This window comes from Chiroxiphia lanceolata, chromosome 5 (genome assembly GCF_009829145.1).
Source record: "Chiroxiphia lanceolata isolate bChiLan1 chromosome 5, bChiLan1.pri, whole genome shotgun sequence".
Lineage (NCBI taxonomy): Eukaryota > Metazoa > Chordata > Aves > Passeriformes > Pipridae > Chiroxiphia > Chiroxiphia lanceolata.
Window position 1 is genome coordinate 43,349,134 of NC_045641.1, and position 17,570 is coordinate 43,366,703.

General features: G+C 34.0%; 1 protein-coding gene across 9 annotated transcripts in view; it reads right to left on the bottom strand.

Moving 5' to 3' along the window:
* Nucleotides 1-17,570, bottom strand: part of CEP290 (centrosomal protein 290) — a 55,341-nt gene that overhangs the window by 3,328 nt on the left and 34,443 nt on the right. For 7 of the 9 annotated variants that reach the window (XM_032687506.1, XM_032687503.1, XM_032687504.1 and 4 more), the window contains 19 exons: nucleotides 17,361-17,468; nucleotides 17,139-17,273; nucleotides 16,224-16,487; nucleotides 15,342-15,449; nucleotides 14,576-14,766; nucleotides 13,801-14,014; nucleotides 13,476-13,613; nucleotides 13,164-13,385; nucleotides 12,708-12,824; nucleotides 11,164-11,309; nucleotides 9,931-10,086; nucleotides 9,222-9,345; nucleotides 8,003-8,650; nucleotides 6,817-6,951; nucleotides 6,437-6,523; nucleotides 4,554-4,718; nucleotides 4,106-4,228; nucleotides 3,641-3,801; nucleotides 604-745 (listed from right to left, as the gene is read on the bottom strand). In XM_032687506.1, coding sequence (XP_032543397.1) covers nucleotides 604-745; nucleotides 3,641-3,801; nucleotides 4,106-4,228; nucleotides 4,554-4,718; nucleotides 6,437-6,523; nucleotides 6,817-6,951; nucleotides 8,003-8,650; nucleotides 9,222-9,345; nucleotides 9,931-10,086; nucleotides 11,164-11,309; nucleotides 12,708-12,824; nucleotides 13,164-13,385; nucleotides 13,476-13,613; nucleotides 13,801-14,014; nucleotides 14,576-14,766; nucleotides 15,342-15,449; nucleotides 16,224-16,487; nucleotides 17,139-17,273; nucleotides 17,361-17,468 — 3,384 coding nt within the window. Of the gene's footprint in view, nucleotides 1-603; nucleotides 746-3,640; nucleotides 3,802-4,105; nucleotides 4,229-4,553; nucleotides 4,719-6,436; nucleotides 6,524-6,816; nucleotides 6,952-8,002; nucleotides 8,651-9,221; nucleotides 9,346-9,930; nucleotides 10,087-11,163; nucleotides 11,310-12,707; nucleotides 12,825-13,163; nucleotides 13,386-13,475; nucleotides 13,614-13,800; nucleotides 14,015-14,575; nucleotides 14,767-15,341; nucleotides 15,450-16,223; nucleotides 16,488-17,138; nucleotides 17,274-17,360; nucleotides 17,469-17,570 lie in introns of those variants that run through there. The other 2 variants (XM_032687510.1, XM_032687511.1) reach the window with 2 other exon arrangements.

Sequence of the window (17,570 nt, forward strand, 5' to 3'; positions counted from 1 at the left end):
CAAACGAGAAGACGGAAGCTGACCTAGGTGAATAGTCCTAGGACTGCATCTCTGCAGTACTTAAAAGCCAGAATGTGGAACATCTTTTCAAAGGTACCTGAGTTTTAAAATTACATCAACTCTTCCACACATAAAATAGTATCTGAAAGACTTAAGAGAGGCTACATGTAAGAGGCCGTGTTGGAAACAAATCAAGATCCCATTTAGGATGGCTAAGTCAATCCTCCCCCCCGAAAACCTGTAAGGAGTAGAGAAGTCTCTGCAGAACAAGCTAGAAGGATTTTAAAGACCATTTGAAGTACCTGTACTTACAGGCTTCCATGTGATCAGTGAAACTATAGTAAAAAAAGGCGTACAGAAGAACATAGCAGAAAAACACAGTTTCCCCCTAAGGCTGCAAGTCAAGAATATATATTGATAATATGTGGTAAACCTCATTAATTGGCTAAAATATGTAAATATATTTGAGGCAACTATGACTGAAAAAACTGTAAAAGAAAGGATTAGAGAAAAAATAACTACTTTGCCACTACAGACATTAGAAAGACATAAATTAATAATAATCATTCCATTCTCAGAGTCATGTGGCTAAATTTTACTCACTTGTTCTTTTAGATCTTGTAAATTTTTATCGGCGTTGTGTTCACGTTCTCTTGCTTCCTGAAGCAGCCGTTTAAGGTCAGCAATGCTTTGGGTTTTTTTAGCAATATCCATTTCCATTTCCTTCAACTTAGTTTCATGCATCCTGGTAGTAGTTTTATTTAGAAAAAGATAAGAGCAGAAATACAGATTTAAATATGAGAATAAATGCCATAAAATAAACCCTAAAATATGCTTGGGGCATTGCCCTTGAAAATAATTACTGGTCTTATAAATACAGCGTGCTGAAAGAAGCATAATGAAAAATACATATTTAATCTTAGAATAAAAGCTTTTCCAGATATTACACTTTGGTGGATCTTTCTTTGTGTCTACTTTTTATTAAAGGGTGATGGGAATCTTTTCATGCTATTGCACATAAACCTCAAACTATTTCATGCTAAAAGGATGCCTGTTACTGATGCAGTATGTAGACTGGTTGGGTCTTTGTTGTACCTTTGACAGTATTTTTCTTATTATTTAATAATTTATGGAAAATAATGTACTGAGAAGAGGGCTAATATGGATACAGAAGAGGAAGACTCCAAGGGCAAAACTGTTCTACAATAAATTAATTTACCCTGAAGTAACAGCAGTCTGAGAATGATTCCATTTTGCTTTCAGCCGTACAAGGCTACAAAAAGGTTTGTGTAGAATCCAAAATGTTGGAAGGTACCTCTGGAGATGTAGTCCAGTCTCCCATCAGACAGCAAACATTTTGCTCCACGTCAAAGAGCCTTCTGAGGGGTCCCTTGGATGACACCCCTTTGCCCTATTGAATACTTTCTGTTACCACAAATGCTTTGGAATATGTGCTAGTGAGGTGGATTGCATGTTAAAGTGCCTCAAGCAGCTCCTCTGGATTAGTAATTTCTTAATGTTATTAACTTACTTTAAATTCATGTTAAATTAAATGCACATAAAAGTTTTTATTCACAAGCTGAAATAGGCAAGTACAATTAAGCACAACCATGTATTTTATAGCTGTCTATACACAACTACATATCTCTATCAAGTAAATAGGACTAAGTAGAAATGTTCTTCCAAAGAAGTGAAGAACTAAAAGAATAACTGTATTAAAACTACTGAACCTACACCAGCTGTTCAGGGCCTACCATCTTCACTGCATGTTTGTATCTTTCTCCTGTGGTCAGCAGCCAGTTTTGCCCACCTTCCTTATGCTAAATATGACCTTGCATAGAGACATTTTATCTCACTAGATAGTGTGGGGAAAAGTTTAAAAAAAGGAATGGCTTTCTGAAGTCTTAGTGAAATGAAATGGCTCAGCAATATGCCAGAGAAGCACAAGAACTCTCCCAAGGGATCGTGTGGGAGTGCAAGACGAAAGTGAGTAAAATCTTGGATATCAACAGTGATCTGACCTAAGATGAAATCAGAGAAGTCTCTCTCCTGTCCAGCTGATTTTCTGCCCTAATGAGATTATTGTCAGAGGTTCTGATTTTGTAGATTCCTTTCACTTCTGTTTACAACTGTTCAAGAGTACTTTTGCAGTACATCATCTTATTTCACCCTGAGATCATACAGGAATCCAGACCCAAAGATTTTGTACCAAAAATTTGCTCTATTCAACCCTTATGCAGGACACAGGCTGCTTATTTTTGTTAATAGCCTAAGCATTGTTACATTTCTTTTGTCCTTTTCTGAGGTCCAGCAGTGCAAGAGATGATATCCAACAAAAAACTTGCCTCAAGAAGGGCAAAATTCTCCTTCCTTGTCCACTTTGATGAATCATGAGCATATTTCATGTGAACATATCTTGAGATATATATCTAATGAATATTCTGTATCAATCTGTTCATTATATCTGTTCATCTCTATGTTAGTGTGACATAAAACTACTATTTTTGTGCTAGTCACAGCTCATTAATGAAACGGGTTTAGTAGTAACGCTTCTTGGACTGACCATGGCTTTGGAGTGACCATTTGCCAAAATCATATCTGTAAGCAAACCAGAAACCACAGAGCAAAAGAGCTTGCTTCTAGAAAAGAATGAATGGAATTAGAGTTGTTCAGGCTATAGAGTTAGGATTTCCAGCCTGTGTAAGTAGGTTGTCACAGAAAAAGTATAAAATTCCACTAATTGTGGAGGTAAAGATAAATTAAAAAGTAATTCTGCTTTACAACTTAGGCATACAATCATAAAACTTCTTTCTAGTTTGTTCCATGTTGTGTGATACAAGTGATAGGTAACTTTCAGATAACTTATTGCTAAAGAGTTGTTCACATTTACTAGTATTAGCAAACAAATTTTTGATGCTGATTTCCAAGTCTGAGTTTTATCTAAAAATCTAGAAATGGTGATTCCCAAACTTCATTTTATATACTGGAAAAGATACGGCTGATCTCAGTTTTTCTCCCTTCTACAAAAAGCAGAATCAACTGGCTGGCTGCAATTCTGGGCCTACAGAACACACAGGAAGGATCTTCTGCTGTGCCTACTTGTCCCAAAGACTATAGAAATCACAGTGGCTTTTCTAACACAACCTCTGCACATTCATATGGTTAAAGGTAGATTCAAATGCTACTCAACTGGAAAATGCAGGTTTCTGGCTTCAATTTTTTGTTTCAGATTGTTGTTCATGCAGTAAATTATTGAAATACTTTCTGTGTTCAGCAGAAATACTGACATTGCACAAAGCAAAAATACAATACGTTTAAGCAGCAGGGAACACAAAATACTTCCTTTACCTGAACTATCCAGAGATCTAGAGCTGATCTGAAGAATGGAAATAAATAACTGGCTTCTATATAGAGGAAACAGCTAACAAGGCCAGTATTTAAAGACACTAGGTCTCTGCTAGATTCATATCAGAGATCTGTATACTGATTCTATATATTAATATAGAACCAGAAAATAAAGATTATATAAAAATATCTTCAAAAGAGAGATGAAAAATTATGAAAGTGTAACTTGTTTGTTAATATTTAAAGAGGATTTAACACTTGTGTTTATCTTCCTTACTACATTTTTAATTCCTACCTTGTTACAATGGACTTCCAGCTTTTGCTGTCAGCTCCATCAAGTTGGCTCTCAGCCAAATTTAGCTTCTTAATGGTTTCCTCCAGCTGTACAGTTAACTTTTCATTTAATATCTCCAAGTTATTCTTCACTATTCGTAGCTTCTCTCCACTGTCAGCTTCCTGTTGTTCAGTAAAAGCAAATGTTTACAGAATGCTTAACCTCACGTGAAACACAGTATTATCTAAAATGATGGTGAGATAGGCTGATTTAGGGGAAAACTGCATTCAGGATTACTAGCACTTCAATTTCTTAATTCTGTCTTGCCCTAGTCCTTGGATATCTCTTCTCTACATATAATGAAAAAATCTGTCATAGCAACATCAGTGCTATATCGACCATTGAAAAAAACCCCAACAAACCAACCATGTATTTATATACTTGCCACAACCAGTGGAATAAAGGAATGCATTATAATGACTGTACCTTTTTCAGTTCTTTACGCAGTCTTTCGTTTTCAGCAATGACTTTTTCCATTCCTTTGGTTTTAGATTCAAAACGCATACTCAGCTGGTCCCCCAGATCACGTTTCATTTTTTCCATTTCAGACTAAATATCAAACAGTTTGTTAAAGCACGTATACATTGCTTAGTAGAAAATTTCAGATCTCAATTTTTAAAACACAGCATAGTTACAGCTACCTAGCACAATAAACATAACATTTCATCAAATAATTAAATATATCCTTAAGGTACAACATACCTTATTCAGTATTTCATGCTAAAATTAAGCTCTGCTTTTCTGTTCTATATGTTTCATATTTTTAAAACCCTTGTGCCAATCAATATCAACAACAGCCTTGCTGCTCCATTTTTTTTACTAACTTGCATATAAACTGTTACCTAAATATAGGTAACTGGAGAAAATTCAGTACCTTTAGCCCCTCATTTTCCTGTTCAAGACCAAGTAATTTCTCATTTGAAACCACAGCTGGTGCTTTCTTCAGTTCTTCATTTTCTCTTTGGAGTCTCTCTACAACCTTTTTCATCAAACCAATTGTTTTTTCCAATTCTGGGACTGTCTTTCCACTTCTACCAGCCTATAGAGAGGGGGGGAAAAAAAGTAAAAGCAAATAGTTCATCTTAACATTCTAAGATACTCTAAATCTTACTTTATTGCTTATTTTCCCATTGCAACTCAAAAAAAAATGATGCATTATTTTGGTATAACTTGAACCCTAGAATTCCTTGCATGCTTAGTTCCCCAAAATGTCTAATAATATTTTCACCCCCAAAGTCAACGTATCAGCTCCTGCATTTTCTATGTTACCCAAGAAAGCTGCAGTTAAGTCTCAAAATCTGCTGTACTTTATGAACTAAACTGAAACATTAGAAAAATAAATCAAAGAACTGCTTAATTTTTAGCTTTTCTTGTAGACCAATTCCCCAGTCCAAAAGACTGTGCAATTGTTTAAATGCTAATACTGTTGGGAGGACTGGAAGAGAAGAATGGCTGGGAGCTTGAGGGAGGAAAAGAGGGCTGTTTTTTAGCAACCCTACTTCTGCTGAGTTAAAGTCACAGGAGAACTACATTTTAAAGTATAGATCTCCCTTTCCAAAGGCATATATTCTTCTTGAAGAATGATAAATAAATAAATGTGGGGGAAAATCTTGTAATTTCTCCATTTTTCTTCTTTCACTACATTAATTGATGAGTTAGAAAAGCTGTTAAAGAGTCTTCAAAACCACTTATTTTTTCATCATTTTTGTAGTGATTTCCTCAGCAATAATAATTTAAAGATGCTGACTCTAGTTCCAGGCCCATGAGGTACCTCCTTTTCTTTCTAAGAAAGGAGCATAGTACAGTGTAAAATAGGGAATATTTTATTCCCTGGAGCTCCACATAAATCTATATAGCAACCAAGTCTCAGAAGTAAAAATTACTTATTTTTCTTTTCTAAAATAATTGGAAGGATTAGGAGGTTTGTGTTGGTACACAACAGAGTTAAAAACCTGTCACATCTTGGTGCCTGAAAAGGAAAGAAAAGAACAAAATTTGCTGCCTTCTCAGAACCCTTGCATACAACAGTTTCATAAACTGAATTGCCTTGTCCAAAAATTACCACTGCACAAGAAGAAAAAATAAAGAAGCAGTTCACGCAAGGTTTGAGTGAAAGAATGGAAAATTATCTTTTCCAGGTACCCAGAAGCAGAACTCATTCTCCTTTTATACTGAAAGAGCTACAAAGGCACTGAAGAGCTTTTAATTAAGTCAGCTTCCTTTAAAAGGTCATACAAATAGTCTGACAAGTTAGGGGCAAGAAACATATCGGGCACTGCTGAAGACTTTTTTTCCTTTAACTTCTGAAATATTGCTCTATTAAAGTAGTTAACAGTAGCTGGGGTAAAATTTAACTGTGTCATCTTGTGTAGTGCAACAAACAAAACCCTTCACTAGCAATAACTTACACTTTCTAACATCTGCATCAAGTCAAATAATTTAAATAAATACACTAATATAATTTTCATTATTACAGCTGTAACTGAAATTTATTGTATAAATATGTTTCTGAAGATAACTAATCCAAGTGATAAAATAAGGCCATGATAGTGTATATATTTAAGTGTAGTTGTAGTGCTTCTAATGGTCCTGTTAACTTCATTTCATTAATTTATTATAGCAGTTTATCAATAAAATAAACAAGAACAATTAATATTTGCTTTTGTTTGATTCCAAGTAATTTTGCTTCAATAAAACTTTGAGCTTTTTCTTTTCATTTTCATTTAATTATGATGAAAATGCTGATACAATACTCACCCCTCTAAAGCTGCCCAGCTTTCGTTCAACATCTGCTTTCTCTTTTTTGAGAAGTTCACACATTTCTTTTAAGTCATCTACTTGGTCCTACCAAAAAAAAAAAAAGCAATAAGCAATTTAATTAGATCTCAAATTGACGTGAACAGTTGGTGAACAAAATTACAATTGGTATGTCAACTGGTTAACTTTGAAAAATTTAAGAGAAAGCACTTTCCCATATTAATGACATTTTCTATCAGTTCTACCAGCAATTCAACCTTCTCAACTTCTGTAAAAACATGAAAAACTTACAGTATGTACAGAAAAAAATATCCATTTCTTTTTAAACAATTCCCTAACCTGTGTCAGAGTAAAGGGGACTAAAGGTAAAAAGATGTTACCTTTAGTCTTGGCAAATCTTTATTGGCCTGCTCTAGCTGGAATCTTAGCTCAACATTTTCAGATGACAATCTTAGATTTTCCTTTAAAACTTCTTGTTCTCTTCGATACTGATCACTTGACCCTATTCCTGATGTCTTGAGAAAAGAGAAGGGAAAAAAATTATTAAGTGGTAATGCACTAATTCAATACAACTATCAGTTGTAGCTGATTAAGAGCAACAGATAATTAGTATTTTTCACAGAAATAAAACAAGATGGTATTATCACCAGTTTTGATCTAATCTACTTTAACACCTCTTACATTTCCTAAGCTTGCTTAACTGTTAAGGGAAGTTTACAAATCAGTATAAACCGGTAAAAATTTTGTCAAACCAAAATTAACTCTCAAACTATTGGGTAGAAATAAATTCCAAAATCTAAAAGCCAAAAAGTTACTGAGTGTAGTAAGTTGTGACACTGTTTCTGGGAACAGCATCTAATTTTAAGGAAGTATTCTGATAGTTTTTTAGATAGTAAATATGTCATAAAACATTTCAGTTATCTCAAAGAGATCACAGAGCAAGTCAGGAACAGTAGTATGTGACTCTTGTTCTTAGTTTGTTATTTCCTACAATCTTAAGTGTTTATCCATGGAGGCTAGTAATTTCTATTACATGAAGAGTGCTTTGCATGTTTTATATTGCCAATTCAAATCATAACTATATGGTAAATTATTTTGCCTGACTAGTAAAGAGTAAAACCTTTTAATGATATAATAATCAGTATTTTTCACTTATGTAATTATGGAATTAACTTAATGATTTATTACTTTACCACAGGAATAAAGTATTTGCTTCAATAAAGCATATTTTTTAGTATAAGTCTAACTAAGAAGTAAGTAAGTGTAAGTAAGAAGATATCATAAGTCTCTTAAAGAATGAAGATCATCAGCTAGCTGCATATATCATTGAAGTTTTTTGTAAACTCTCTGGATCAAAATTTTAGTATTCACAGTAGCTTACTTGTGAGTTGTCATGCATGCCTACCATGAAAGTACAAGGTTTGCTTTATGGACCACTTGATGACTAGACTTCAATATCCCTGCAGAGCATGCATAGGAGAGAGCATGGCTTTATCAAAATCAAACTATTCTATTTCTTTATCATTTATACTGAAGAAATGCTAGGGGGACACTACAGTATCAAACCTTGGGCATTTCACAAAATTCTGAGGTTGTTTCAACCCTTCCTGTACAGCTTCGGTAATTTTCATGTTTATTCTCTGCAGTGTGTTGATTAATTTCATTATTCACATTTATTTTGTCTGCTTCACAGTCATTAGCTTGAGTAGGAAGTTCCCCCGAATCAGACTGATTGCAGCTCATTCTGTCAGTATCAGGCTCTTCTACACCTTCTTCTTCATCCACATTTGATTGTTTGAAGATTTCTTGCTTGCTCTCTTCTTCACATTCCTCATTAACTTTTTCTTTTTCAGACTGGGTTATATTTTCTTCTTTTTCACTGCAGTTCTCTTTATCATATTCAGCTATATTTTTGTTTTCCAATACTTCTGTAGAAAAATCTGTGTCCTTCCATTTCTCACTCTCTTCAGGATGCTGTTCAGGAGACACTTCTGTGCTTGCATCTGCAGTAGCCTCCTGGCCTTTGTTATGCATGATGCAGGTTTGTGTGTGTGCTTCCTCATCTATTTCATTGCCATCAGTAATGCTATTATTAGCCTGATGTTTCATTTCATCCCTACTCGAAACAGATTTCTTTTGAAGGAAATTCAGATACTTTTGTTTACTGACAGTGATAGGAACAGATTCGGTCACTTTAGTTTGGTCACATCTACTCTGATTCAAGTTGAAGACAGAGTGAAGCATGAAAGAAAAGCAGAACACAGTAAAATAAAACAGGAAATAAAGAAAACTAGAATGTACTGTTAAGTCTATTCTTGAAAGACTAAGGTAACTTAATAATGCAAAGCTTGCAATATAATGAACCTTGTAAAAATCACAAAAAGCACAACAAAACCACCTAATGTAACTGAAATGCAGCTCAGTATTTCCCCAAATTCTGTGCATCCTAAATTTTCAATCAATATGTAAAATAAAAGTATTCTCTCAGTTGCAGACTGATATATTTAAAAATACATTTTCCTTATTTCTCCACATATACTAGAATACTGAATATTTCAGTGTCTACCCATAGAACACAGAAACTATAAGTTTTGGGGTTGGGGGACTTTTTTAGGTTTCTTTTGCTGTTTTAAAACCACTAAAAGCTGAGTATTTCGTATCATGTTCTAGAATACTGTCATTTGAATAAAACCACCTAAATGACAGAGAATACCAAATAGATAACAAATATTTTTGATAAGTTGGTGCATTTCCTCTAGGTAATATGGTTATATTATTAACTTACTGAGGGTCTCGAAAATGTTTCTCTCGAATATTGTCTCTGCAATGCATGAAGCTTTTCCTGGAGGTATAGGTTTTTGAAATGTAAATCTTCTACAACAGAATCTCTTGGGATTGCTTGCAGTGTTCTACATCGAAAAACAAGTCAAGGCAAAACAAACAAACAGCTATTAATGCAGAAAAACATCCCTTAAGGTAAAAACACCATGAACTTCTGGATTTCTAGGTTGGATTTTCCAGTATTACTGAGCTAGTTATTCTACATCAATGTTAGCCATATAAACTATTTGAACTAACACCTGTGAATGGACAATACATACATGTACAGCCTCTTCTACTCAGATACATTATCCACTGTGATAGTGAATACGCTGATTAAGAATACACTCCCTAAGTGCACTTAGCAGTTTCAGTAATTTCCACCAACTCTAAACTGTAGTTATAATTTTACACAATAGGAGCCACATGTTTTTCATATTATTTAGCTTTTTAGAATAATGAACCAATGCTGCATATTCTCTTAACATGCACAACTGCTCCCAAATAGTTTTAAGTTTGCTCATCACATACTCAAAAAATAATTTTTTAAACTCCTGTCTGTTTTTTTTCCTTACTGAATTAGTTGGCCTCTTAGAGACCATCTCATTCCACACATTTTTTTACTAATTTAGATTTTTTTTGCTTTTTATAGATTCTTTTAAAAAGACTCTCACCTCAAGTGTGCAACTTCATTTTCTAACTCTAGGTTCCGTTTTCTTAGTTCTTCCACTTCTTTTTCAGTTTCTGAGGCTCTTACTCCAACAACACGGTCAACAGTGACACCAGTAGTTTTCAGTTTCTTCTGCAGAGCAATTTTCTCTTTTTCAGTCCTGAAACATCCAGTAAACTTACATGTAAAAGTTTATTTGCTAACTTGCTTTCTTTAGGAGAAAATATTTCCTGTCTTAAAGAATCCACATTTGCAATTTGTTTGCTCACTGAACCATACCCCCTTTTCTTTTTAACAAGGTCACCATGGAGATACTAAAAAAACACGACCTAAACCTGAAAAAAACAATGAACATCAAGTCAGTATCATGCATGTCATAAACCAATTGTTGGTTTTGCCTTTGTTCACTGTGAAATTCATGCAAGACTTGCTAAGAATAAATGCTATTTTGAAGCAGTTTCAATCCACCATTTAACAACAGCTACAATTACTATCACAGTTTCTTTTCTCTTCTGCATCTTTTATCAGTAAAACCCTGCTATTACTGTACCGAAGTAAATATGCAAAACCTGCAGAGGGTTTGCACATATGGTTGTTTTTGTTAAAAGGCTTCCATCTCATAAGCCTAGAACAGTCACTACTGCAGTAGCATTACATGTAACAGTAGCACAGCATCCAGTCCTCATCATGGCTGGGCTTTGCCAACGAAGATTTGGGAAGGGCTCTACCCACGTTTGTTACAAGCGCGCTGGTGGCTAAAAAGGTCAATACGAGACAGGCATGTCTGGTTGCAAAAGGCACAGCAGAAAGACTCCTTAGGTGGTATATTCTGCAAGGCACGATTCTTTCTGCATTGTGTTTTGTCCTCGAGAGTGATCCTAGCAGCCTGATTAAATAACACAGAGGTGAGAAACAGCCTGTCTTCCTAAAGCTGTTATTTGCATTATGAGAATAACAGAATCCTAAGACAGGAAGCATAATAAAGGACTTAAATTAATTTTATTTTGATACAGTTTCTTCTAATAAAGGTGGTTTGCTTCTACAAGGGAAATGATACTAGAGAAGTAAGTAGTCTGCTGCTTGGAAATTAACTAATCCTTTTAATCTCAATAGCAACGTCAAATTCTCACCATCTATCTTATAAACACAACAAACTGCAATAACTATTACATGAAAATCATATTTAGATTTCCCTTATGTCATCATTTTGTAGCTGAATCGATTAAAACCAACTCACTTTGTATAAATTTCCTTCAATGTATTTAACTGTTTGGATAAAGCATCTGCCTCTTTTTCCTTTTCCCTTAGTTTGTTCCGGAGTCCTTCCATTCTCATTTGCCATTTTTTACCTTCTTCCCATCTAATTATTTCCTCCTTGGGGGTCTGTGAAGAACATAAGCAAATTATGTATATCCTTTTGAGTTTTTTTCTTGAAGTAAAACAAGAAAACACATTAGAAAACTAAATAATATATTCTTCATTTATCAGTTTAAACCAGGAAGCCATAGCAGGCATGTATGATTTACCACAGCTAAATAGCAGGTTTGGCAGGATATGCTGTGTAAAGTATATAAAGGTAATACAGTTTAATGCTGTTACCAAATTCTTCCTTAGCTTTTAATAGTCATTTTACAAAAAAAGGAGTGACACCTTTTATGAAATTAGAGGTGCCAGTGCAATCTATCCATTTACTTTGAATTACACATTAGACAGATTTAAGAAAAAGCAGGGGGTTTTCTCTGCCTATTTAAAATATTATCTGTCTTCTGCAGCTCTCCAGGGGCTTATTTAAAACATTTTCTGTCTTCTGCACAGCTTTTTTTCCTATGAGAAATGGAATCTCTACTTAGAGTTAACAATTCAGTAACTATAAATTATACATTGGTTAAAACCAGTACCTATGGCATTGCAAACGGCTACTGAAAGATCACAGTCAATATTCCTGTAAGCAATTTTGGTTTGGTTTGGGGTTTTGTTTGTTTGTTTATTTTTAATTGGAATTTTCCCTTCTCCAGTTGTCCCCTGTACTTCGTTGTCTGTCTTTTTTCTAAACAGTTACTGCTACTAAGGAAAGGAAGGAAAGGAAAATCTCAGAAAACAGGAAAAATACATGCTAAGTGTGAGAAAAATACCTCTAGACACAAAGCAACAGGTATTTAAAACATTTCAAATTCAGTGGATCCATAAGTCCAGTCCCAGAATAATACTTAATATCATAACTAGTCTGAATGTCATTATACAAGCATGCTGTAATATTCCAGTATACTTTATGATTAGTATGAGAAGCTGCTAATTAGTTACCGAAGTAGTAACAAGGAAAAAACCAAACAACTGGTAAATTAACACAACTCCAATTGCTCAGAACCTCTTGTATGTGGAGATCACTATTGTGAAGGATAATCACTTATAGATATCATCCCTTTTAGGATTCACTCTTTTGCTCCTAATTACTTTGTGTTTTTACCATTGCATCGATTTCACAGAGGCACATTTGACAGCACTTACATAATAAATTTAACTGCTACCTACAAAATCTTACTTTTCTAAGATTTTTAATGGATGTTTAATTCTACAAAAAAGGCAGGAAAACATTAATATACCAGTACTAAGTAACAAGAGCAGTAACAAAGACCATGGGAACATGAAGAAGTTGCAGCCATGAAATTGCTTTTCTTCTGGTCAAGTTTGGTTGACTGGTTTTAGAAGCAACTGGGAGAGTAGAACTGCCTTGATGATCTAGGCTGCTGATGTCTTCAATGCCACGATATAAATATCACATACCTTGTCTTCTCTTACACCTTTTTTTTCTGTTTCTTCACACTTTGTCTCAAGTTCACTCTCCAACTTTTTAATTTTTTTCTGAAGCACATCTATCAGATTTTGTTCATCAACTTTGCTCTGAAAAATTACAAATTTTTACAAACTTCAAGTTTAGTAATTGTTACCTAAGTTGTTTTTTTTCTCAAGTAAAAAAATAAGGATTTTAAATTCCAAGTTTGTAGAATTTGTTTAGAACCTCAATGATGTTTTTAAAATTATCTTTAAAGTATTATAGTATTGGAACATAACTTTGCACTCTGAACTGAATAATCAGCAGCAGGTATAACTCTTAAAAAATAATTAGATGATTCTCTTGTAAGTCAGGAGAAGCCAAAAAGACTTAATCTTTTCCCCCCAAACCAGCACATCTATACAGAAACTGGACCAACATGAAACAGTTTGAAAAATCACTTCTACCTGAATGCTACTGCTCAGTCTCCTAATACGGTTCTTCAGTTCTTCATTTTCTTTTTCCATTTCATTTTTTTCCCTCGATATTTTAGCAAATGCTTTTTGTTTGCTCTGAAGTTCTTGGTTCAACTCATCCCTTTCATCAGACAAAGAAGTTTCCTTGGTTTTACTTATTTTAAGGTTGTCTGTAAGCTTTGTAATCTGATTATTCAATTCCTCTATCTGTGTCTAGAAGAAAACAAACAAACCAGCAAAACCCACAAATCAGGGTTATCAACCATACAACAAAGCAGTACAACGATGCTACCTAGTACTCACCGTAAGCCCCTTTGTTTCTCTGTCAACAATCTCCTGGACATTCATATATGCCTCTTTTTGTGATGCAGCAGAAATAATCTGCTGTTCAGCATTAGCAGTCATTTCTGCTCGGAGTTCCAGAAGTGCTTTACTCAAAGCCTGAAAGTAATTAATTGAATTTTTTTTAAGTGAAGATGCTGCTAAAAAACAAGAAAAGGCAATTATATTTTACCGTGGTCTATTATGCAATTATATTCTATCTCCTGCTCAACTACACAAAGAATTCTTAAACATTGAGAAACAGTAAACATTTAAGTGGCATGGAGATTAATTTTTGTTAACTAACTTTGTGCTGGTTCTCTTTTATGGCTAACTGGCTCTTCAGCTGTTCCACCAGGTTTTTCAGTGTTGCTGTGGGTGCTCTGTTATTTGCTTCTTTTTGGACCTCTAGTTCAGCTTTTACATTTGCTAATTCCTTCTCCTTCTGAGATAATATATTCCTCAATTCATTTGCTTCATGTTTTATTTGTTCCATATCAACTGTGTGCTTTTCCTGAAGCCTAATAAAAAATAAGCATTAATAGGGTATACTGCAATAATTAACAAATTCCAAATAAGTAACATAGGACATGATTTATATTTTTTATTATTATTAAAACAAATGACACTTAGATTTGGAAACAGCAAAGAACTCATCATACTTTTCTCCTTTTAAACACCAGCTAAATTTTCATGAGTTTAAACTGGTCAGCAGCAAACCCAAACAGATTTATCAGGGGGAGAAAAACAACAAAACACAACACAGCAGATAATACAGTAACTTAAAAATAACTTTCTTACCAAGACTCCTCAAATACTTTTCCACTGAATGGCACAAAGCTAACAACTGAAAGGCACTTTTCCAAGCCACAGTTTTTCAGTATTATCCCCAGTGAAGGGCTACAGATTAAAATTAACTTATAGTTACCAACTATACTAATGCTTTTGAGTTAGTTTTTTTCAGTTAAACCTTAAATTCAGCAAAAATATGTTCAATTTGATAGATCAGTCCTGTAGCAGCAAAACATAACTGACTTGATCCACTCCAGGTTGTGACTTACATTAACAGTCTAAAAACTTACTGGACTCTGATAGTCTCAAACTCATTGATTTTCATTATAGTAATTTGTTTTTGTTTCTCCAAATCAGATGATGTTTTCTTTAATTTTCCAACAAGTGAAGCAAGAGAATTATCCTGTTCGGCTACAGTTTGCTCTAAGCGGTGAAAATATTTGCTGTTGGAAAGTGATAAAGAAGACTTTTTCCCTAATTCCTGTAAAATAGAGCAAATGCACATGATAAACACTTTAAGCCTTAAATTAAAGATTACCATTAGTGATGCATTTTTAACTCAATCCTAAATATACCTAAGCATTCATAGCTAATACATTTATTTACTGAGATGTGATTCTTAGTTCACAGAGAAACCAGTCACACTGGTTTGAAAAGAATTTTGTGCATCTAATGATCAACAGAATAACCAGTTAAAACAGGTTTCACCTTATCATAAAGTGTAGAGAGAAATTTCATATTGAAATGGGATAGTTTAATATAAATATAGATTGAATGAGATGAATAGAAAACAAGATATAACTCTCTCTCCTAGAAGTCTCCGTAAAGATGATATCAAAAATAGGGACTGAGGTGGTAACTTTGGTTTCTTATACATGACTTCTAATCCATCTCATGTGAATTCTCTCAAGAACAATACAATAACTGTATCAATCACGCGTTTCTTTTTCCTGTCATCAATTATTACTTACTTTTGACTGCAAAACTGTTCTTTTCACCAACAAATTAAAAAACATAGGAACAACTTCACTAATCCCACAAATACACATAACTCACCAAAGCAGTCTCTTTGAATTTATTAAGGGAATTGTCAGTGTGCAAATCTAACTTCTGGTGTAGAACTCTTAGGTCTTCCTCATGCTTCTTTGCTATTTCCTCTTGTTCCTGTTAGTTCAAAATAAAAGTATAACTCTACTGGATGTACACTATCACAGAAAGTCATGAAACAACAGTGCCTTCAAGCTGTTTATTCACTCATTGCTCAGCATTACTCTACAGATTGAAGAAATAGCTACACATGTTAATCAAAGCACACTAAGTGAATATGATAGAAAGTCTGCTTTGGAAATGTGCTCCTGATCCAAACACACTAAAACTGATGCATGTTTAGTCTTGAAGTACCTCTGAGACAAAAGGTTTATGCTTTAAAATATGCTTTATGGATATATAAAAAACCAGTATTAATTATGCTTAAGCAATATAAAATATGCTTAGATACACTGTTTATGCTTTTAAAAATGCTTTAATTTAAAATATGCTTTAAGAAGCATATTTTCCATAAATGTCTTTCCTCTATCTTCCAAATATCTATCAGATACAGTCCAGATACAGCGCAACTTACTCTTGCAAGTACTGAAAAATCCCATAGAAATACACGACGTACCACTTCTCATGGCAGAATTTTAGTTTTCTTCCTGTCACACTACTTTAATTCCTAGACAGACATCAGATACATAAACTCTTGGATCAAGCAGTTCTCTTACTATAACAGGCTAAAAAGTTCTATGTGAACCTCTCACATAAAAAATAACAAATTGTCTCTGTTCTGTTATATCTGAGCTCAGAAACTTATTTTAGATTTCACTAGCAATGTGAAAACAGAGAATCAACTAAAATAACTTAAAAATGGAAGAAATTTTATCCAAAAAGTTTAACTACCTCTCTTGCTTTAGCAAGCATATGTTGGTATCTTTTCAACACTTCCTCCTTTTGATTTAATCTTGCTTGCATATTTGCAATGGTTTGATGAGCAATTTTAATGGCATGATGGTACTCTGGGTCATCTTCTCCTTTGCCTAATTCAGCCATTATTTTCTCTTCTGGTGATGCAGGTAATCGAAGTCTTAGTTCATTTATAACTTTGTCTCTTGATAAAACATTTTGTTCAGCTTTCCACAGAGCGGTTTCCTTTTCTTTTAATTTCTACAATGAAAGGCAATCGTTGCATTTCCAGAATTCAAAAACTGCAAGAAGATCTTACTTTTTAAAAATGTACCAGAAAGATTTGTCTAAATGGACTTATAACCACAAAATGCTTTGCACTGGGTTCTGTCTGTATAGGATTACCATTAAGCGTAGAAAAGTCCCAGAATATCATTACCTTGTCTTTTGCTTGGCACAAGACACCAAAAGCAACTGATTTTGTGCTACCAAACTAAGACACCTGTGTTTTACAAATTTCTCTAGAGCCCTTTAGTACAATGTATCTTCTGTAACAGAATAGCAATTTACTAACCCAAGATAAAAGTATGTTGGTATGCTACTTTGCTACTTGTTAAATTTAATGTAACACTTGCTAAGTTTAACTAGCTTTAATCAATGGAATTTTGTACAGTAAGAACATCTTACCCTACTAAATGGAAGAATAAAAACAGTAGAAAATTCTCAATAATTTGTTCCAATGGAAAAAGTATTTAATTTTATTCATGGTGTGATTATATTATTTACATTTTCTCTGGGTTAAATATATCTAAGTGACATTTAAAAAAGGATATTTATTATAGGGGAAAAAAAGTACCAGGCATAGAAATACAAACTTTGTTACTTTATAGGATAATTTATATATTTAATTACCTCCTCCAGTGACCTGCAGGTTGCTCTAGTTTCCAGGATTGTTCCAACATGCTCCTGAATCTTTCTTAAAGCCAACTCAAGTTGTTGTGCGATTGGTAAACTAGGGTCTGGAACTGAGCCTGTAGCCTCTTCTAACTGCACAGAAAGATTCATATTCATGTAATCTGACAGCTCCAAAAAACATGCCTATGAGTCTATTTTTAGTTACTTCAGTGCATGTACCTTTAAAGCAGTGCTAAATATTTTATTTTGTTGATGATCATACAGGTCTAATTGGCGTTGCAGTTCCACTTCCCTCTGGTCCCAAGCCATTTGCCTTTCCTCATGAAACTGTAATATGTTTGATAAAGGCAGTTTATTTATTGAAGGCAATAGAAATTTTATAACCAACTTCAACAGAAGAGTTACCAAAAAGTAAAATACTCAAATGTG